The 23,671-nt window shown below is 45.7% G+C and overlaps 1 protein-coding gene across 1 annotated transcript; it reads right to left on the bottom strand.

Annotated features, from left to right (window-relative positions):
- Positions 1-207: 207 nt before the first annotated feature.
- On the bottom strand, positions 208-22,076 carry LOC306925617 (uncharacterized protein). Its single transcript, XM_079504565.1, has 3 exons — positions 21,950-22,076; positions 2,291-2,463; positions 208-758 (listed from the first exon to the last, which is right to left on the bottom strand). Exons 1-3 carry the CDS (start codon positions 22,065-22,067, stop codon positions 654-656), a joined length of 396 nt encoding a protein of 131 aa, XP_079360691.1. The 5' UTR covers positions 22,068-22,076; the 3' UTR covers positions 208-653.
- Positions 22,077-23,671: the final 1,595 nt, after the last annotated feature.

The raw sequence follows: 23,671 nt of genomic DNA, 5'->3' as shown, positions 1-23,671 counted from the left end.
ATGTGGACTCACTAAACTAGGTAACTAGTGAGGGAAGTGGACTCACTAAACTAGGTAACTAGTGAGGGATGTGGACTCACTAGGCTAGTTAACTAGTGAGGGATGTGGACTCACTAAACTAGTTAACTAGTGAAGGATGTGGACTCACTAGGCTAGTTAACTAGTGAAGGATGAGGACTCACTAGGCTAGTTAACTAGTGAGGGATGTGGACTCACTAGGCTAGTTAACTAGTGAAGGATGTGGACTCACTAGGCTAGTTAACTAGTGAGGGATGTGGACTCACTAGGCTAGTTAACTAGTGAAGGATGTGGACTCACTAGGCTAGTTAACTAGTGAAGGATGTGGACTCACTAGGCTAGTTAACTAGTGAGGGATGTGGACTCACTAGGCTAGTTAACTAGTGAAGGATGTGGACTCACTAGGCTGGTTAACTAGTGAGGGATGTGGACTCACTAGGCTGGTTAACTAGTGAAGGATGTGGCCTCACTAGGCTGGTTAACTAGTGAGGGATGTGGCCTTAGATGCCTCAAAGATAGTTAACTAGTAAGGGATGTCAACTAGACGAGGATGGAGCTAGTTAACTAGGTCAGGGAAAGATCCCAACCGTAAGGATGAAACGGGAGAAACATTTTGACAAATGAATCCAGTGCGTCTACTGAGAAGTGTGGGCGGACGGGAAGGATGGAGGGATGGATGGTGGAGATACTGGAGATAAATAGATGATGGGCAGGTGTCTTGCTGTTCCTCCAAATTGCTCCTGAAAAACAATAACATAGGATAGAGATAATTTAACCCATTTAGACCTGAGAATTTTTTTTTCCTGAAAAACCTGTTTCTATGTCAGTGGTTCTCAAACATTTTCATGTCAAGTAGCCCCAGAATTATATGTAATTGGCCGCCGACCGCCATCTGAAAATGTGTTGTTCCAGGGACTCCCCCAGAAGCAAAGATTTGAGTTAAAAACGTTCGCTCTGAAAGAATATAATATTCAAAGATTTGCACCACATTTTCGCGATTTTTCAAAAATAGCAGGTCTACAAGCTTGTAGATCTGCTATTTTTTAATAGCTAAAGTATAACGTAACGCTTAACACCAAAAGGGGTTCCCGCCCAAAATGGGTGAGAGAGAGAGAGAGAGAGAGAGAGAGGGTGAGATGGAGAGAGAGAGAGAGAGAGAGAGAGAGAGAGAGCATAAAAAAAAACGGCCCGCCCAGGTTGTAAAAGAAGATAAGAAAAATCCCCTCTCATCGTTTTTAATTCCCACCATCTTTATCAGCATCTAGCCCCCATCATCCTCCTCCTCCTCCTCCTCCTCCTCTCCTCCTCCTCTCCTCGTCTGAGAAGCAGCGTTGTGACCCAACGGTCCGCTCCTACTTCAGCCAGCCAACAGATAAGCCCCGCCGACCGCTTCGCTTCCCTGAAAGGCAGATTCCGCTTCCGATGAAAAGACAAAAAAAGGGTTGGCCGAGTGTCGGCCCCCCCGATTTAGAGGCATTAGGAGTTGGCGCGATACCCGGAGGGGTCAAGGAGAGCGATATTAACCCGCCATCCCAACGAAACCCCCCTCCCCAACGGTTCGTATTAAGCGGACCACCCGCTGCGGCGAGGGACTGAGTTATGGTCCCTGCGGAGGCGGGGCAGGTATCTGTGGCATTACAGACACAGATCCCTCTTTGATCCAAGGGGATAATGGGTTGCCACAAATACCCCAACCTCTCTCTATGGCCCTCTAGCTCTCTCTCTCCCTTTCTCTCTCTCTCTCTCTCTCTCTGTGTCTCTCAACCCCCCTCCTGTGTCACATGGAGGCCTATACCGGAACATGGCGGGAATGTTGTGCGCACACGCGCGTGTGTGTGTGACTGTGTGTGTGTGTGTGTGTGTAATGAAGGGCCTGAGGACATGTATGTTACTATGTTAGTGTGTCGGTGCCATGCAATGACATAGACGGTTTCTGCTGGGCACAAACCTGGTATGTCCCAAAAAACGTTTTGGGGGGAAAACAAAATAACCTGTGGTGGAAAAAAGTACTCACATATTACACTAGAGTAAAAGTATTAATACTGTATCTGTTACAAGTAAAAGTCCGGAATTCAGTACAAATGTATTGGTATAAAAATGTATACTTGGGCGTGTTTACATGTTGCGCTCATCATGCTGGTGGTGGGTGCGTGTTAGGCTTGGGAATCAGACGAAATCTGCCGGTGCAAAACAAAATTGTCCATGCGAGGCTAGTTGCATGTGTGCTTTGCGTACGTGCGTGCGTGCATGCATGCGTGCGTGCGCAACTCACTCTCAGAGGCGTCCGTGTTGCTCCAGAGTGTGCGGGGTTGGGGCAGCAGAGTGAGTGACGTCCGGGGCACGGCAGTGCCGCCACCCCGGGTCGTGGGGTGGGTGTCTGTGTGGGAGCACCCTGGGTCGTAGGGTGGGTGTCTGGGTGGGAGCACCCCAGGTCTTCAGTGCCGTCTGTGGGAGCAGAATAAATATTCATAATTACTTACGCAAGCAAGAGCGTGCAAGTACTGCGATCGGCTGGGTATGTATGCCGGTGTTGTCCACCGTATTTCGGTGTTGTCCACCGTATTTCGGTGTTGTCCTACCGGCCAATAAGGGACCACCATTCTTGATGACGTAACTAAGGTACGTATGTCGGGGTGGTCCCTTATTGGCTGTTGATGGTGACGTAACTAAGGTACGTCTCAAGGTTGCGGTATGAGGTCAATAACGCGTATAAAGGATTTAGAACGGCAGTTGTAATAGACATTACTTGTGCGCGCTCTGCTTGCGCACAAGTAGGCACCTCGACAGAGTGCGTTTTTTTTTGGGGCTTTCGCCTTTATTTTATATTTTTTTATGGAGGGACAGACAGTAGGCTGACAGGAAATGGGGGAGAGAGATAGGGGGGAAGACATGCATTAAAGGCCGTCGGGATCGGGAGTCGAACCCGCGGCACACTGCCAGACTGGATTACCAGCCAAGGTGCCTGGACCACTGAGCCACGGCCCAGGCCTCTAGTTGAGGCGATCGTTCAAAGGCTGCTGTAATGACATCGTCGCTGTGGGGAAGAAACCTCTCGTCTCCATATTCTAACTCTGTGTGTTGTGGTAAATCAACGCCATACTTCATCACACTAGAGCAGTGGTTTTCAACCAGTGGTTCGGGGACCACCAGTGGTCCTTGAGAGGGTTCCAGGTGGTCCCCCATGCAGCTAAATGATGGGAGAGTTGGTAACCAAATGGACCCTTATAGGTCTTTAACTCTTGAGAGCGTAAAATTAAACCAAATGGACCCGTACGGGTCCATTTGGTTTAATTTTACGCTCTCAAGAGTTACATTATTGTTAAAGGTATATTCAGTGATTTCACTTAATTCAAATATTACTTCTTTTTTTTTGATAATCCTCCCTACTATAGAGTGTGCTGACCATATAAGGAGTTCCTCCCTGTCCCCCCGTGGGGTAAAAAAAATCCAATCAGGATAGAGAGAGGCCTTCCGTCAATCATAATCGAGTGGGGGGCGGCCCTTGGTGTGTGTGCTGTTGGCCTGTTGCGTGTCCCCAAACTATAGTTTGTGCATTTGCACATCTTGTTACCGGGGGGGGGTTTGCAAATCACCGAATGCTCCTTTAAACATCTGCATTAGTCTACACAATTCAATGTTTGCCTGTTATCTCTCCTAATGGTACCAATATTAATACAGCGTGGAATTGTGGACAAAATCTTGTCCGACGACAACAAAATCTTCTACGTTTTGGGTCTGAGAGGCTAAATTGAATCTGTCCCGTGGCTCAAATACGGAATAAATAATGGGCCTTCACATGAAAAGGGTTGAAAACCACTGTACCAGAGCGTCACGCTATGAAGCATCAAACGTAGAAAGGTCCGCAATCTCATATATAGATGTGCTTTTTGGACACACACACACACACACACACACACACACACACACACACACACACACACACACACACACACACACACACACACACACACACAGGATGATTTGGGGTGTTACAGTACAGTACAGTAGAGGGACCCCCACTCGGTAACTGTCATTTCTCAACCATTCCGGACGCGGAGCGGCTCGCCGGGGCACGTTCCTGGCGGCTCGACGGAATCTATCTCGAAGAGTTGTAACTCAAATATTTGCTTCTGGAGATCCCCGAAAAAAAAATGTTGAGATAGTGGCCGTGGTCGTCAGCCAAATACATATATAATTTTGGTGGGGCACTACCGACATAACAAAATAAGTTTTTCAGAAACCTGTTAAGATTTAGAAGACTCAGGTCACAGGTCTTATTTAGATTTAAATAAGACCTGTGACAGGAACAGAATTTTGCCAATGCCTTACTGTACCTCTCGGCTTGGGCATTCCTGCAATCTGCAGGCCTCTCACAAGTGAATTATGGACATTACCGAGTCTTCTAAATACAGGTTACATTTGTAACCAAGCTGTATAATAGCATCCTTAAGACACCTTGGTAAGGAATGCCTCTTCCTGTGGTCAAATGTACATGCAATTTCCAAAATGGTCACTTCTCCTCATCATCAACATCTGCTGTATTAGCTGTGACATCCGAAAAGGCATCAGTGTCATTATTGTGCGTGAACATGGCAGTTGAAACACATTGAGTGCTTATACATTTCGGCAGACGATGAAACATATGAACTTATGTCCTTAGCTAATAGGTCAACAATTCTGTCGTGCCTAGCAATGTACATTCCCTAAGCTTATATACATAGCAGCCATTCAGAATATGTGACAGAGTTTCGGTAACTGGAGTGCATGTTGTGGTCGTGGTGCAGACAATGAGGAGTAAATGTATTGGGGCACAGAGAAAGATTGAGTCTGGTTGGAAGGAACTGTATTGACCGTATGCAATGTTGGTGAGTTTGACGTTGTTTAACCCATTCAGACCGTACGATGTGTGGGAACGTCATAACTAATCCAACTGACTGGTTATATCAAACGAGAGAAAAATATTCAGATTTTTTTTCTTTCTTTTTTTTTTTTTGGCCTCCAAGGCCACCATACTCCTTGCTCTTCGCACTTGCGCGGTCCCGTTCACTTCCCCGTTTACCGCTGCAGAAAGAATCCCTCGTATCTCCTAATCTAGGGAGCTCTCTGTGGTTTTGACCAGATGGATATACTAAGGTCTTCATTTCTGACTTGCCTCTCGTCCAAAATATGAACACGAGGGATTATCGAGCAACTTTATGGTAACGATAGCGAGGTAAGCAAGCAAAAATATGTCATGCGTTTTTTGTCCGGAACGGAAGGGGATGGGGGGGGGGGGTCTTTACAGAGTAAAAGCGGACATATTCTCTCGGCACCCCGAGCTTCTATTTTGAAAGAAATCCTGGCACTGATTGTGTTAATACAATCAGATAGGACTTTTCTGTTTGGATGTATAGTATGGGCTATAGTTACCACCTTGCTGGCAACATGCCTGTAAATGGTAAATGGTGCATTTATATAGCGCCTTTATCCAAGGCGCTTTACATAGATTGTGCATTACATTCACCCATTCACACACACATTCATACACCGATTGCGGCGGAAGCCATGCAAGGTACCAACCAGCGCATCAGGAGCAATTTGGGGTTCAGTGTCTTGCCCAAGGACACTTCGACATGTAGACAGGAGGAGCCGGGATTCGAACCGCCGACCCATGGATCATTGGACGACCTGCTCTACCTCCTGAGCCACAGTCGCCCCTGTGCATATAAGGTCAATTGCTGGGCAAACCTCATATCTACCTCGTATATTGCAGGCCTATCTGTTTCTCTGTGGCTCACGGCATCGGATGGAAAAACCACACGTCTTTGGTTTAACTGTCGTGTCTGAGGCAATTAACGTGATGCGTTTTCAATTCGTCAGGATAATACGTGCAGGGCAATCCAATCCCGTTGTTATGACAGCAGGAAAGTGGTACATCACGACATGACGAACAAACTCCCTTCCTGGTCTCCATAACAAGATCTATAGTAAAAAAGCACCAGTCAGCCTCAGCTAGAGGAATTGGGTCAGTCAGCGGATCTGGGCGAAAAGCAGACCTGGCCTTGCCCGTCACCACCAGGCTTTCCCAAACGGCGGAGAAAGCCTGGTTTGGGCCAGTGAAATCCGATCTAGAGCCCATGCTTTCCAAATACCGGCCAATCAATCAATCAATCAATCGTGTTTTGGCTTGGATCAAAGGAACTAAGTTCCTATTTATTGGTATCCAAAAAAAGGAAACATTTTGAGGATGAGACCAGGGACAAGGATGAGACAAAACACCATGACATTTACATACCGGTAACACATTTACAAGATTTTATCCTTAAATCTTAAGTGTTTTGCCTAGAAGGGAGTTCCAAACGCGCCTCTATAGCCTATGGCAGGCCAGTCTGGCATGTAACCCGTTTTGCCAAATATTTCGGGGGCCCACTTAGAAATACCAGTGGTCCCCGGCCCCCAGGGGCCACAGGTTGAGAAGCACGCTGCTCTTAGAGAGCCAGTGTGGGGATCAGGCAGCAACGTGTTGATCCAGCATTCATCGCGGCGTGTTCAGCTCCCCATGTCCCCGACGCCCCCGTCTCCCGCTCAGCGCTCTGAACTACAATAGCTAATAGAGAAAGACAGCCAGCCAGCCAGGTGTCGCCAACGATACTAATTAAAGGGTTGCCATTCCATTTAGCGGTTGCTGAGCCAACATGTACAATAGGCAATACTCTGACTCTGTTTGACCTGAATGGAGCAGGAACATAATTAGCCGTCATTACAGTTAACGCCCCGCATGTTTACCCTACTATTTCACGTCAAAGTGGCTGCTGTGTAAAATGGTCCATTGTCCTTTTAAAATGAAAACACAAATGGAGCGCTGTTCGACATTAATTAAGACTCACCCGTATAGCTTTCGCGTGCAGTTATGGCTACCGTTTGGAGATATAGGGTTAGTATGGGGCTCTATATAGTACGAATATCGGGTAGTCGCCTAGTGAGGCTTTTTTTGGGGCGTCGGATTATTGGCACGTCAGATGCTAACACTATATGCACCTCCCCATGAGGGCATGTCGCGCAGACACGTCAGATACAAACGCGTATACTTCACTACACTTCCATCCTATGGGAGCGAAGGGGTGGAGCTTCCCATCGTGGCAGTGTTGACACATTGCGGTATACATGCGTGGAGTTTAACATTGGTTCAACAGGAAAGGAGCATGCGGTTGACCCAACGACCTGGCGAACAGGCGATAGTCGAAAAGTGGGCGGAGGAACGTCGGCCGAAAAGATGAAAATAATTCCCACAGGGATCGAACTGGGAACCTTCCGGTTCCTCTGGGGGAGCCCACAGGGATCGAACTGGGAACCTTCCGGTTCCTCTGGGGGAGCCCACAGGGATCGAACTGGGAACCTTCCGGTTCCTTTGGGGGAGCCCACAGGGATCGAACTGGGAACCTTCCGGTTCCTCTGGGGGAGCCCACAGGGATCGAACTGGGAACCTTCCGGTTCCTCCGGGGGAGCCCACAGGGATCGAACTGGGAACCTTCCGGTTCCTCCGGGGGAGCCCACAGGGATCGAACTGGGAACCTTCCGGTTCCTTTGGGGGAGCCCACAGGGATCGAACTGGGAACCTTCCGGTTCCTCTGGGGGAGCCCACAGGGATCAAACTGGGAACCTTCCGGTTCCTCTGGGGGGAGCCCACAGGGATCGAACTGGGAACCTTCCGGTTCCTCCGGGGGAGCCCACAGGGATCGAACTGGGAACCTTCCGGTTCCTCCGGGGGAGCCCACAGGGATCGAACTGGGAACCTTCCGGTTCCTCCGGGGGAGCCCACAGGGATCGAACTGGGAACCTTCCGGTTCCTCCGGGGGAGCCCACAGGGATCGAACTGGGAACCTTCCGGTTCCTCCGGGGGAGCCCACAGGGATCGAACTGGGAACCTTCCGGTTCCTCCGGGGGAGCCCACAGGGATCGAACTGGGAACCTTCCGGTTCCTCTGGGGGAGCCCACAGGGATCGAACTGGGAACCTTCCGGTTCCTCTGGGGGAGCCCACAGGGATCGAACTGGGAACCTTCCGGTTCCTCTGGGGGAGCCCACAGGGATCGAACTGGGAACCTTCCGGTTCCTCCGGGGGAGCCCACAGGGATCGAACTGGGAACCTTTCCGGTTCCTCTGGGGGAGCCCACAGGGATCGAACTGGGAACCTTTCCGGTTCCTCTGGGGGAGCCCACAGGGATCAAACTGGGAACACACACACACGCACACACACACACACACACACACACACACACACACACACACACACACACACACACACACACACACACACACACACACACACACACACACACACACACACACACACACACACACACACAGTGGTGGTGGCACAACATTACTTTAGGGCAGCAGCTGTCACCCTATGCCGTCCCGGTGGCCGTCATCCTATATTAAATCATGCCACAATCACTTATCACACGATGTGTATCTGCCATTTGCACAGGAGCACATGTGACAGTGATGCTCATATCATGACACAGGCTCAGAGTGGAACAGGTTCAACAAGGGCAGTGCACTGTGGTGGTAAAAAAAGTACTCAAATGTTTAGGCCTGATGTCGAAATTAAAAAAAATAAGTCTTCTGAAAGAATATATATTCAAAGATTTGTGCCGCATTTTCACGTTTTAAAAAAAATAGCAGACCTACAAGCTCGTAGCGTGCCACTCGGTGGCGCGCTATGAGCTTGTAGATCTGCTATTTTTCAATAGCTAAAGTATAACATAATGCTTAGTTAAAACACCAAAAGGGGTTCCCGCCCAGAATGGGTTAAGTAAAAGTATCAAAGTGTATCGATACTGCAATATGGAAATAATACAATACAATAATACAAGCTCATAATGCCTCGCAATGCAAGGTGTTGTGAGCTTGTAGTTTGGCTATTTTCATAGTAATATTTGACAATTTGTCCAATGTTTGACTATTAATGGCCTAATCTGATATTATTTTAGTATTGAGAAGTCCTTAACTTGTTACTTTACTTCACCCATTTACCCCTACAAAACATACATCCGTTATGCCAATGGTTCCCAAACTGGGGGTCAGGACCCCCAGGGAGATCCTCAAAAGATTTTTGGGGGTCCCCAGACAATTAGCAGCTTAAAGGACCACTTCACCACTTTTCAACCTATCTTCATATAATAGGTCCTCTCTAATAATCATGAAAAAATGGAGCAATTTTTTTATACTCGGTCTGTGTCTCATAGGAGGGCTGTGGGCAGTTCAGAAACAGTCTTCCAGTGACATCATCGATGGGGAATACAAGCTAATAAAAACTGCAGGCTTTCTAGTCCTGAAAAGTTGCAATGCGAAAATGGAAGCCATCGTTCTCACGATAATGGAAATCTAAACATTTTTGTAAAAAAATCTTGTTTAAAAAAAGAATCTGCCTAATGATGTCACTGGAAGATGGTTTCTAAACTGCCCACAGCCCTCCTATGAGAATGAGACACAGACTGAGTAGAAAAAAATGGTGCCATTTTATCATGATTATTAGTGGACCTATTATATGAAGATAGGTTGAAAAGTGGTGAAGTGGTCCTTTAATATGTCCAACATTGTTTTCTCCCTCGACAGTAAAAGCAAAGCAACAATACAGTATAAATGTTAAAATGTATATCACAATATGTATGTGTGGAATCAAGTCAAACTGAATGTGACGCCTACATTTCCAACAAGAGCTTGTAAGGGTGAAATGTAGGGGCCTTTGCAGTACAGTTCAAACGGGAACATTTCAGGGGATTCGAGTGAAAATCAACCGATAATTCCCAGTATGTTACTTATCAAGCCGATCTTGTCGGTCTACTGCACATGCCGGGAGCCTACTGAGAACGACAAGCCACCTCGTACCCTGACCTAAACATAACCGCAAGCACGTAGCAGCGCACGGTACCAACCTTAACGCATGTTCTCCAACCTTAATCCGGTCGTTTTGGTCTACTGCCTACTGAGAAACGACAAGCCTCCTCATACCCTCACCTCAGGCCCGGTTCTTCCTACAGGCCGACGAAGCAACGGCTTCGAGCGCCATGGGGGAGGGGCGCCAAAAAAAAAAACGTGTCCCCCCAGTGCCCCCCCAGTGCCTCCCCAGTGCCCCCCCCAGTGCCTCCCCAGTGTCTCCCCAGTGCCAGTGTCCCGCCAGTGCCTCCACAGAGCCTCCCCAGTGTCCCCACAGTGCCTCCCCCAATGGACCCCCAGTGCCTCCACAGTGTCCCCACTGTCCCCCCAGTGCCTCCACAGTGTCTCCTCAATTTTTGGGACAGAGTAAAAAAAAAAAAAAAAAAACTTTTTTAATTTTTTAATTTTTTAATTGCTCAGGACCGGCCCTGCCTCACCTAAACAGAACCGCAAGCACGTAGCAGCGCGGTACCAACCTTAATCGTCGTTCTCGTTTTATCAATGCCAATGGCAGCCTGTAGGCTCCCAGACTACATGCAGTAGGGCGATAAGATCGTCTTGATAAGTAACCTACTGGGAGTTAACTTGATACCATTCGAAGCGGGTGAACATTTTAAGGGTCGCAGCCTGAAAAGGCCCCTACATTTCACCTTGGCGACCTTGGAATCACCACTGACAGGTAAACGCAGGCAGCTGAACGACATTAACAATAATTCTGGGTGCTTCTGGTGTGTGTGTGCCAGACACACAAACACCTGTGACATGTCAGAATGTCTGGCCAGACCAAAGCAAACATCAGCAGTTGTTCTGGGCGACCTCCAGACATGCGTCTGGTTTCCAATCCGGACCATCTTATATCACAAACTAATTCAACCCCATTAAGGCCTGAGGCCGATTCTCAAAATGTCTAATAAATCCAATAACAGTTTTCCGAAAGACGTTCATGTTTGCTACATATAAGTGGTTCTCAAACCTTTTCATGTCAAGGCCCGCCACAATTATATGCATGTATGTGTGCCGTGGACTTCCACCTCAAAATATAGTTTGTTTCAGGGACCCCCAGAAGCAAAGATTTGAGTTAAAAATGTTTGCAAAAAAAAAAAAAAAGGGAAAAAGAAATTCACGATTTTTCAGAAATAGCAGATCTACAAGCTTGGGTTTAGACCTATAGAACACCAAAGACCCAATTAAACCACATTGCTCGAGTTGAGAACAGCTGGCTCCAAAAGTCATCGGGCAGCCGTCCCACGTCACGGCAGGACCCGCTAATCAAGACCAAAAGGCAGCCGCTGACAGCCCCATTAGAGTTCCGTTCGATCGCATTACTTCCCAAATGAACCACAACGCACGCACGCGGTCACAGATAGGTGTGATGTCATGCCAGGACCACTCGACAGCATAATAAAACCCAAACCAATGATACGGTCTCGCTTAAACGCAGGGGACGGACGGTCTGAAGCAGCAGCGTGCCGAATGCAAGCTCGATTTTCAAGTAGTCCAAGTATCTGTTGCAGCTGCGAGGAGAGCCTGTTGAGCACAGCCTGTTGCTCCCTCTCTCTCTCTCTCCCTGCCGCTTTATGAGGCAAACGTGTGCCGCGCAGGAACTGCAAAACGCCAGTCACCTTGTGTGGCACGATGACGATGACGATGTGGCAAAAACCAGAAAGCAACAAGAAACACATTGAAATCTGAATGAGACTCTAGTCGCGGAAGAATATATTATTAAGAGGAAAGTCTGACCTGTTCGCTGCCTGATGTCCTTCGGCTCGGAGGGAGAGCCGCTTGAAATTTAATAGAGGGTGGGAGTTTGTGAGGGAGTGAGAAGGAGAGAGACAGAGAGAGAGAGAGCAACAGGGTGGGCGGGAGGGAGGTATACGCGCATGAGGGTTATGGAAAGAGAGCGTAATAAGAGGGGAGTGGGTAGTACTGTGTCTGTCTGCAAGCTCGGCTGCCGTCGATGATTTAAGTGTGTGTATGTTCACAGAACAGACCAACCCCCCCCCCTCCTCAAATCCAAGCGTGTCATACTGTTGACACACTATACAACGCATGGACTGCATCATGTGTGTCATGCGCGTCGAGCAGTGTGCATATATACGCTTAAAGTCTTTATTGTGTTATTTCTGGGGGGACCCAGAGGTGCTGTGTGTGTGCTGCAGGGTGGTCTGTTTCCTTTCCACAACGCCAGACAGACGTCCCCCCCCCCCCCCCCCCCCCACCACCACCACCCTCGCTGGCCCCCCCCACCTCCCCGTCATGAATAAAATCAGGTCTGTAACGGACGGTGTCTATTAATAGACAGCCACCTGTTAATGACATTAAGGAGGAGCCTGTGTTTGTATGAGAGAGGAGACAGTCAGGATCGAGGCTCGCGCAGAAGAGGAGAGGACAGGGACACTCGAACGGACAAGACAAGACAGACATCATGCAACATGAGTAACAGGACACAGAGAATGTCCAGAACTATAGTTGTGAGCCAAACCAGTGAGGTGGGGCTGTGGGGAGATCCCCACAATAGAACTTCAATTACAGTTCTATTAGGTACCACAGCTGCCCACCACCACCATGCACCACCACTACCAAACACACACACACACACACACACACACACACACACACACACACACTCACGCGCATGCGCGCACACACATGCCGCTTCCACCCCCTCTATCACCTTTGGCCTTTATCGCCGTGTCAAATTCTCACTTTCCCTTCAATGGTGTGTTACATACTAGTCTGCGTAAGCCGTAGGGCATTCACTTCTAGTCATTTTTACTAGTTGACTAGTTTACTAGTCGACTAGTTGTTTAACTACCTATTATGTAAAAATAAAATAAATATTTGTACATTTAAAAAACATTCAGAAACTGTCTACATTGGTGACTATAACTATAATCTACCTGATTTTGAGGCCTACACAATCGGGGGAAAAAATAAAAAAAATAAACTAGTCGACTAGTAAATCCACTAGTCGACTAGTAAACTAGTGCCCTAACTCTGCGTTGCTTTAACTAGAAGCTCATTTTGCACTGGCCCGCGTACATGTGGGCCCAATCTCTGATCTAATCTACACGACAGAACCTGCTAGCAGTCAATTGTTCCATGGCTACACACATCGGGTCCAGATTGAGTGTCCCGATAGTCTCTCTATAGGATCGTGTTTTAAAGAGTCTTTCAATAAAAGCTGCCTCCGAGAATCCTCAATAGCCAACCCCGCTGTACCGCAGCTAAACAGAGGAGCGTGTGGTTTCGTGGCTAGATTTTATAATTTTATTAGACAATGAAATGCAAACAGTATACAGGGTTACAGTCGAACACAAATGGTCCAAAAGGATAACACCGAAGAAAGGCCTTGCGGTCTTGTTTCCATTCGGGTCACATACATTCATTCAAAACCCAACAATGACATCAGCAATTATCCATCTCAAACATATAGATATAGATAATATGTTGGGTACATGTTGGAATAGAAATAAATTGGGAAAACAAAGGGGGGGATAAAGAGGTGGGGCAATCACATTCTCTCCCTTTGACCTGATGACAATGACAGGTGAATTTCCAGACCTTTTTACCAGCAGCTTGAAAAGCGTCTGGTTAATGTTTCGATGGGAAACATGCGACCGGTAGACTGACACCGCTAGTTCACACTGCTAGTTGCTGAAGAGTGGGTTGCCAAGTCCGCATATTTCCAGCCACACTTGATTTGGCCCTCACAGTTGCTTGCCTGGTTACTTACACGCACTCCAACTCGCTTATAATTCGCGGACCTGGCAACATTGCAGCCCCTCTCCATTGGCTCACACACACACGCGCACGCACACACGCACACGCACACACGCACGCACGCCTGGAAGCCACCGCCCACTCCACAAAGTAGACTCGCAGCGGACGGAGTGTGGACTCGGAGGAGGAATTTCCGCATCACGCTTTTGCTTATTCCTTCTAAATCTCTGTATATATAGAGAGATGACTTCCGCACACCCGGCAGGTTTGGAGCAGGTGCGATGATGACTCCAACAGACGGTAATTAATATATCTTCAAAGGAACTGTCTACTGACCAACTTACAGTATTATCAAAAGGCTTGTCCTTTGTATCTAACACAAGTGGGGTCAACTCGTTTGGCCTTAAAGGGATAGTTCAGATTTTTTGAACTTAAGTTGTATGAAATACTTGCCATTAATATAGTGGTTGCAACTGTATTAATTGATTGCCCGTGTCCCATGGTGGGAGTTCTGCTCTGGTTTTGGTGAAATATCAAGTAGTTCCGGTCATTTTGTGGGGGGCACTGGGGGCCACGCAGTAAAAGTAAATTAATCCACAAAACTAACGTAATTTGTATTGTTGACCTATTTCTAAAATATGAGTGCAACTTTCGTCATTTTTTTACCCCTCTATCACACAGAACTATGTTTTTTGTGTCCATATCACTACGCCCAAAAAATAGTTCCATGTGATAGAGGGGTCAAAGTTGAACGAAAGTCGCGCTAATATTTTAGAAATAGGTCAACAATACAAATTACGTTCGTTTTGTGGATTAATTTACTTTTACTGCGTGGCCCCAGTGCCCCCCACAAAATGACCGGAACTACTTAATATTGACCAAAACCAGAGCAGAACTCCCACCATGGGACTCGGGCAATCAATTAATACAGTTGCAACCACTATATTAATGGCAAGTATTTCATACAATTTAAGTTCAAAAAATCTGAACTATCCCTTTAAGGTAGACCTTTTTAAATGTTTTCGACAGATCAAATTGAAACACTTTTTTTCTAAAACCCCTATAGCATCAGGGGCGTCTGCTACTAGTCCTTTTAGATCCAAGAGCACCTTTTGCCCGAATGTATCTAATCCTTCTATTAATACTTTTTGTCGACTCGTAGAGCAGGATGTTATGAAAACTAATGAACAACCTTTTAGGGTGTCTAGTAATCTGTCCCAAAGGGAGAAACAGGCCCTTGTGGAGTTGCTCGATGATAAAGACTTGGTGTTTAAACCTGCGGACAAGGGTGGGGGTTTAGTGGTAAGTACACATTAGAAATTCTGTCCCAGTTGGCAGATATAAAGTTCTATAAAAAATTAAAAAGTGATCCGACACTGTCATTTCAGCGTGAGATATTTACCTTTTTGGAGGATGCAAAAACCAAGGGTTTCATCTCCAAACCTGAATTTGACTTCCTATACAGCCAACATCCAATCCGACCTGTGTTTTACACACTTCCAAAGATCCATAAAACTATGACTGATCCACCCGGTCGACCTATTGTGGCACAGATCAATTCTCTTTTGTCACCTCTGTCTGAATATGTAGACTATTTTATTAAACCCTTTGTTCATAAATTGCCTTCCTATATAAGGGATTCTACTGACTTTATTAACAAGATCTCTGATATTTCCGATCTACCTGAGGATACTTGGTTACTCACTTTAGATGTCACTAGCCTATATACTAACATAGCACATGATGCTGGTCTTGATGCTCTTACATACTATTTAGCCAGTCGAGACAACACAATCACACCACCCAATCAATTTATTATCGACTTAGCCTCTTATGTGTTGAAATATAACTACTTTAGTTTTGACAATGATTTTTATTTACAAGTATCTGGTACATCCATGGGTTCTATCTTTGCACCCAATTTTGCCAATCTGTTCATGGGACATTTTGAAGAGAAATATGTCTATAATTCTGAAAAAAACATGTACAAACAAAACATTGTTAAATGGTTTAGATACATTGATGACATATGCTGTGTCTTTAAAGGTGGCTCAGATGAAATTCAACATTTTTTGACATTATTGAATGGCTTTGACTCTAATCTCAAATTCACTATAGAATGTAGCCAATCAAGAGTACACTTCCTAGATATGTGGATAATAGTGAATGAAGGTAACCTGTCTACAACCCTCTATCAGAAAGAAACAGATCGTAATACTTTATTACTGGCCACCAGTAACCACCCCCCCGCTCTCATCAAGTCTTTACCCATTAGTCAGTTTTACAGACTGAGAAGAGTTTGTTCCTCTAATGAGGATTTTATTGATAAATCATCTGAGATGAAAGCCAAGTTTGTCCAAAGAGGTCATTCACTTGAATGTATTGACAAAGCGTACACATTAGCTTTAAATAAGCCTCGTTCTGAGCTTTTGAAAACTACTCAGAAAAAAGAGAAGAAGTTTTCGGTTACATGTGTTACTACATATTCTCCTTATTCAAATAGGATAAAGGCTATCTTTAAACAGTATTGGCATATTTTAACCTCTGACCCTGAATTGGCTACACTATTTAAATACCCACCCCTATTTTCCTTTAAACGGGGTAGGAATCTAAAGGATCAGCTTGTACACTCTGACTTTCAGGGGCAATTCACACTATGGTCCCGGGTTCGGACTCAGGACCACTTGTCAGATGTTGTGGTAATGTGAATGATGCGTACCGTTCCCGGGAGCGGATCGCCCAACCGTCCCCGAGACCGCATGGGGGGCGGGTCTCTGGACCGTTGAAGTGTATTCAGATACGGATCGTTCCAATGTGAATGCATGCGTACCTAAAGAAGGAAGTGGACTGTTTTTTTTAGAACGTGACATGATCTCTAGTCGACGAGCCAAGCGTCAACAAAAAAAAGCACAGATGCTGCACGACGCGTAACACCAGCTCATTTCTCAACGCCGCCCGTCGCCGATCTACAAGCTCACAACGCGTCGCAGCGCGACGCGTTGTGAGCTTGTAGATCTGCTATGTTGAATCTGCTCTACGCGCAGCACCGCAGTACGCGCTGATCTTGGGCTACACGAACTTGGACTACAAAATAATAATAATGCTAAAGTAGAATCCATTAAACTAATATCAAACACGACACTGGAGCACAGAACTGACTGACACAGTGAATAGTACAGTAGGCAGGCTGACAGTGAAGTAGTATAACGGCCAAAAGAGGCAATGCAATGCAGTTTATTTGAGACAATGTGGCAGAGTTGATGGTCAGTGTCCGGGCGCACCAGCCATCAAGCACAGCAGGGGTGGGCAACTTTGACGATGGAGAGGGCCACTATATTTCCACACTCACTCCCTAGGGCCATATATTACTGTCGTAGCAAAAAAAATATTTTTTGCTATTTTTGAATTGGAATCCTGAAAATTAACATTTTTATGTAATTTCAAATGCCTTTAATTAAACTTGTGTTGAGCAATGAGCTACTAATTCAGACTGAAGTAATTCAAGCGGGTCATGTTTGCATGTTGTGGAATTGAAACAGCTGAAACCAATATTATATCAGTATTCTGACATTAACCTGAGGGCCACATTAAGTGAAGGTGAGGGCCGCATGTGGCCCCCGGGCTGCCAGTTGCCCACCCCTGATCTGGAGGATCAAAGTGTGTTATGCAAGTGTACCCGGGTGCGCTGTTGAATCTCGGGCAATGTGAATCATGGCCATCGGGGACCAGGCAACCGTATTCGGAAACGGTTTCAATGAAACGGATTCAGTCCCTCTCAGTGTGAATTGCCTATCAATCTCCCCAGGTCTCACTCAGACAGACCCTGTTAAGTCCTCTCCCACAGGGAAACTATCCATGTGGTCATTGTGCCCAGTGTGGTAATACTCACAAGATCTCCTTTTTTAATCATCCTCATACTGGCAAGAAGTTCAAGATCAACAGTATTATTACTTGTGTGTCAACCCATGTGGTGTATATGATCAAATGTCCTTGTGGTTTGGCGTACATAGGCAAAACTACTAGACAGTTAAAACAGAGAATGAGTGAATAAGAGTTCGATCAGAAGAAATGACCGTGAATACCCTGTTGCAGTGCATTTCAATGATCTTAAACATGACATCTCCACTTTTCGTTTTGTTGGTATAGAACAAGTCAAACTTCCAAGAAGAGGTGGTAACCACGATACCCTGTTAAAACAACGTGAGGCCTACTGGATCCACACTCTACAAACCTTACACCCTAAAGGGCTTAATGATGAACTCCTATTAAATGTTATGCTATAAAAGCTGTTGATCTGAACTTCTTGACCAGTCTGTATTATAGGCACTTCAGTTGCTATGTTTTTTATTCTTTTATTCTTTTCCACTCTTACAGAGTAGGATCTTATATGTGACATTTAATTGCTTATCTAACTGTCTTCCTTGTATGTTATCTGGCATGACATTTATGTATAATTCTCTTTCCCTGTATTATTGTTTTCTGCTATTGACAATGATTATGAGGAATGTTCACAGTAACACTGCACCTTAAGTCACATGACAAGGTTTTTCACAGCTGTTAATTGTTGAGATAATTACATGCATTTTGATTGGTTGTTGAGACTGTTTGAAATGTATTTAGTGACAATGTCAGCCCATTCTTGAATTAAGCCTGAGGAAGGTCGCAAGACCGAAACGTTGCTTGCTTTGCTTTAATAAAAACCTCTGAAACCAGTAAGTGGCAGTGTGCGGGTGTCCCTCCTTCAACATCAAATCTCTGTATATAAAATATAGCTCACTCAGCGAATCTCTTAGTTACATCAATATTGTTCTTCGACAATAGTTGGTTTGTGCCTAAGTATTAATATTACACAGTTCGCATTGGCCATTTCCAATGCGACGCACTGTGAGTCACCTTCCCAGCCATTAGCCATGATCGCACTGGCTTCAACCTGTCCCAGAGCCAACTTAATACTACAGTTACGACATTGAGGGGGCAAATAACAGCGGAGTGCCGCTAAAACGTGGCAGCAGACTCGCTGATTTAATGGGTAACAGACAGTAACACATTTGAGTCTCAGTGACTGTACTCGCGGACTCCCACGCATACTACCGCGGACCCCCTCCACCCCGCACTGAACTCCTCGGGGACCTCCACAGCCTACAGCCTCTACCCGCGGACCCCCACGCAGGCTACCGCGGGACTTCTTTAGACCTGCCAAGCCTGCAAAATTGCAAATGGACCCATAACTCTACAACATTTTAGACTCTCGTTTTAGGAAAGATGGACATGTCAATGTGTTCGGGTGTCAATCAAACCAACTGCGTTCTGTCAAGTGGAAACCTCATACTCATAGTAGCCAATTTGAATGCAATCTGGTCAAACTGACTGATACTGATACAGTCAGATATATTGCTGTCAGGTGAAAACATTGTATGACCAAAACCATTCCTTTACAAAATATATAATAATCAAAAGCCCATTCGTGAAACAGAAAAGTAATTTATTGAACAACGATGAACTCCCCTATATTGCACCTGTGGAGAGCTTGGCTTATCCTCTTTGTCTCTATCAGAATCCACTGTTATTTATTAGGACCCCCTTGAAAAAGAGATGATGCATCTCAAGAGGCTGATCCTCTAAAGAAATTTCAAATAAATAAATGAACAACTTTATGTCAATAAAAAAAATAAAAAATACATAAAATAGTTAAAATTGCCTATATCTACAAGCTCACACTGCATCCTATTCATATCTTCACATGTTGGGAGCTTGTAGATCTGCTTTTTTTTTTTTTACTGTGGACCACCACCGCCGCAAATATAAAAGCTGCTAGAAATAATATGACGAATGTCATAATTTCTTGTTTTTAAAGGAAACCAGTGATTTGCTTGTTTTGAGGGAAGGGGGCAGGGTATTCCACACATGAGTGGCAGTGCTGTGGAGGGTGGATTTATTGAGATTCGTTCTAAAAATCACACCTGTGTGAACTGAGTGGTGCAACTCCCCTCTCCCCTCTCCCCCTGCCTCTCTCCCTGCCTCTCTCTCTCTCTGTAATTAGCAGCCAACAGTGCAACACTATCTCTCTCTCTCTGTTTCTGGCACAACAGCGCCACTTTTGCCCCTACTGGTACTCTAAACATAGTCACATAGTCCCGGACAAAAATGGTTGGCACCAGATCATTAGTCACACTCCCCTCTAGTGTTATGTCTGTGTGAATTGCTCACCCTTTTGAGGTAATCAGTCAAGTAACTGGGCACCAAGGGCATGGATGGCAGAGCTGTATTTACGATCTCGAATGTCAGTCCCATTTTCAGTTGCTCGACTGTCGGTCTTCTACCCGATAAGACGGGGGGGGGGGGGGGGGGGGGGGGCAGGACGGACGACCGCACTTGAATTCGGCCCTCTGGCCTCTTAACGCGAGAAAGCTACAGTAATCCCTCTCTGCTGAAGCTTTCATCACCTACTTTGGCAAGGTCGCCGGTATCACAACGCGTTCCTACCCAGCTTACCACTAATCAAGCGACTAACTCAAGCTAATGCTGAAGCCAAACATCTCACGTCTATCCTCCTTCTCTCTTCTGGCTCCAGATGACCTCCATTTTCACCGTCATCAACTCATCCATAACTTCAGGCTGCGTCTCGTGCACTGTGGACCTATAATTTCTTCGGTACAAAAATGTATTATCCAATGAGAATCAGTGGTGGGGGTGGGTCTAACGAACAACCAATCAGCGCCGAGTCCCGTTTTCAGCGTCATCATGCAGCGCAACACACAGAGGAAGGAGGGAAAAACAACACCAATGGCTACTGGTTGAGGGAAATTCTAATCCCCTCCCCCTTGAAATCGCTCAGACAGGAGACAATGTCAGACTGAAGCTTCAAGAAAGCTACAGTCTGATAATCAGGCTACTACTAATCCACAAACCGTGACTCTTCGTGACCCCCGACATCAAGAACCTCAAACCAGTATCACTCCTTTCTGTCCAAGACTCTTGAAAGAGTTCTTTCCAACCAGTTCTCTCTCTCTCTCTCTGTCTTTTGGAACGCAGCAGCAGGCTAGGGTTCAAAGCATGCCTGTTCTACTGAAACTGCACTCCTCAGTCCTCACAGTCACAGAGGGACTCCTCCACTAAGGCTGCCTCCCCCTCTACCTTAATCCTCTGGCTTCTTGGACTATACCTGCAGCATTTTGGTCCGGTCAACTATGCCAGCTCATTCTGGACACCTGGTGTGCAACAGTCAATCAAAATAATCAATTCTAAAAAAATATCAAGAATGGATCATTTTATAAAAATCATAATCGGTGAAAAGTGTCAAAAGATTAAGTAAGAAGTAAATACAAAAGGTGAAAATAGCTGATCTGTCAGCTTGTAGATCTGGAATTCTCACTATTTCTTCGCAGTGCCTTTGCACGTATGAAATAACGCTTAAGCACTTAATCGATTTGTTGATATATAAATGTCACAGTATGATTGGAAAACCAGTCAGATTGAAAAAGGTGCACTCCTTTTCACAGGCAGAGGCGTGCCGTCTGAAGGTGACTTGAACCACGAGGCACCGCCGAGTGAGCTTAGGCAAGCAAGTCGGCGGGCCGAACATTGCGAAGTCACCTTAAGCCAACTCAGCGCCTTCCGAGTTATGGTCCCGATAGGGAAAGAATCGTAAATAATCACGCGTGCCCAGAGCCTCGGTACCTCCGAGATGTTTCCTCCATATTCCATTCCTATTTAGGCGGGGGGGTGGGGGGATGTGAGCGCGGGAGGTGAACTCGAAAAAAACAAGCACTCCTGTTTTCAGACTCGCTGGTTTTCCAATCATACTGTAACATAAACATTATTTAAATAGAAAACATAAGCAGGGGTGTCAAATGAGTGGCCCATGCGTGAGCCAGATCAGCATCACTGGCGCTCTCCGGCATGGGCAGGGCTCTCTGTCTCTCTCTAATCACCAATGATTGGCCTATACTCTCCATCGGGGGGGAAGGTTACAGGTGAGCTCTGCTTTGAGCTCTAAAGTCAATGCTCTAAAGGTTCATTTTTTGGAACTAGACCTTCAAAATCTCTTCCAAATCAATCAGTCAACAAGGCCTGCCGTATGTACTGGAAAAATATGTGTGTGACATTTCTTTTTTAAAACAATGTTTTATCATAAGGAAAACTATTGGTGGAGAGGCTTGTCTACTCTAACCCATGTTATGCTTAGCTGGGATTGGACCATAGCAGTTTGGGGAGGGGCTTAGCTATAGGTCAATTGGACAGGTCTATCTTGAATCATGAATTTAACCATCTTTGATAGAGCCTACTCACCTTCATCAAAAGGGCAGAGGATGGTCGTCCTGTGGCAGACGTATAGGAAAGGATGGTCCAGTTCTACGCATCTATCACGGAGTCGATCCATCCTTAGCACCGCATCCGTCAGCACCATGGTGTGGCTCCGCTCATGGCTCCACTGCCAAGGACTACCGGGGCAGACTGTGTAGATCTTTCAGTGGACAGAGAGGGTCATCGGGGTGTTGTGAACTTGTGACCTGCTGCTGTCTCTCCGAGTGGGACCTGCAATAACGCTCCAGGATAGAAACAACTTATTAGAGCACAGGTTCTCAAACGACTTTGTGTCAATTGGGAACCCCCAAATTGATACATGTATGCATTTGACCGGACCCCCCCATCTAAAAAAAATGGGTTGTCCCTCCCTGGGACCCTTAAAACAAACAAAATCTTTCAAACACTTTCGAAAAATATTCAAATGTAGCCAGCTAGGCTACATTTCAATTACTTCAGGTTATAAATTGACACAGGCTTTTAGCTTGGTGGAAACGTACACATGTATTGATTTTAACAGATGTCAAAGTGCATACCTTACAAGTAAGATGCGCGAACGCGGGAAGCGAACGCAGCTCGTAAATTGCAATAACAACAATTAGAATAAATTACGTACTTTTTTAAGGGTTTTTTTAAGTTATCTTTTTCCCCACAAAGGAAAGGCCCAGATTGTGGGTATAGACGAATCCAGAAACGGGTCTCATGGTCGCAGCTTACGTACTTCCTGTAGGCGGAGCTGACGTAGCTGCGGGGTAAACCCGCACGTCTTCTACTACATTGAATGGTAGAGTGACTGATGCTTTTTACTAACACTAACATTACAAAGATGCCCAGAACATCGGGATGAACCTGTGTAGTTTATGGCTGCTCCAACAGTAGTGGCAACATTCAAAAAAAAAAAAAAGAAACGGAATGTCAAAATATCCACCGCGGTGGCTGAGACCAGAGCCATTGAGTAATGGTTGAGACAAAGCAGTGAAAGGTCCTGAAAGATACATAACGTCAGTCTTACCCAATACCCAATCTTTCTGTTTTATGAACACAAGGCTGCTGTACTTTATACCTCATACTTATATCTCAACCATTACTCAATGGCTCTGGTCTCAGCCACCGCGGTGGATATTTTGACATTCTTTTTTTTTTTTTTACTACTTTCTGGCCTTGACAGCCCATTCATCCAAACAGAAAAGTCCTGTCTGATTGCATTAAACAATGTTACACTCACCAACATTGCAGCTGTACGAAAAGCTTGAATTATCCTTTTTCTATCTGCAAAGTATTTGTTTCATAAAAATCCACCATAGAAACGTTATGAGCTACTTTCTGTCAAGAAATGCCCTGCATTTGATTATTTTTCTAAGTGTCAGAGTTTGGAAGTGCTTGTTTTCAATAACACAACATTTAGCTGCCTCCTGCATTATGTGACATTTAGAAACAGGTGGTACGCAGGACGGTTGAGTGTTACCACTCAGTCTAGATGAGGTGGGCGTGTTCTGATACGCATCCGGTCGGGTGTACGCATCCGGTCGTTGAGATGGACAGACGTGTTTCGTCTCGCTCCTGCGCCAAGTCACAGAATGTTGACAAAAAAGCGTATTTTCTCGCTCATTTTCTTTTTATACTCCTGTGGATTATGGATTTCTACTCCAATTCACCCTGGTTCTACCATCACGTGGATATGAGGAAAATTGATTACGAGAACAACAC

The sequence above is a fragment of the Electrona antarctica genome, assembly GCF_951216825.1.
Source record: "Electrona antarctica genome assembly, chromosome: 6".
NCBI lineage: Eukaryota > Metazoa > Chordata > Actinopteri > Myctophiformes > Myctophidae > Electrona > Electrona antarctica.
This window is presented reverse-complemented; position numbering and strand designations above follow the sequence as displayed.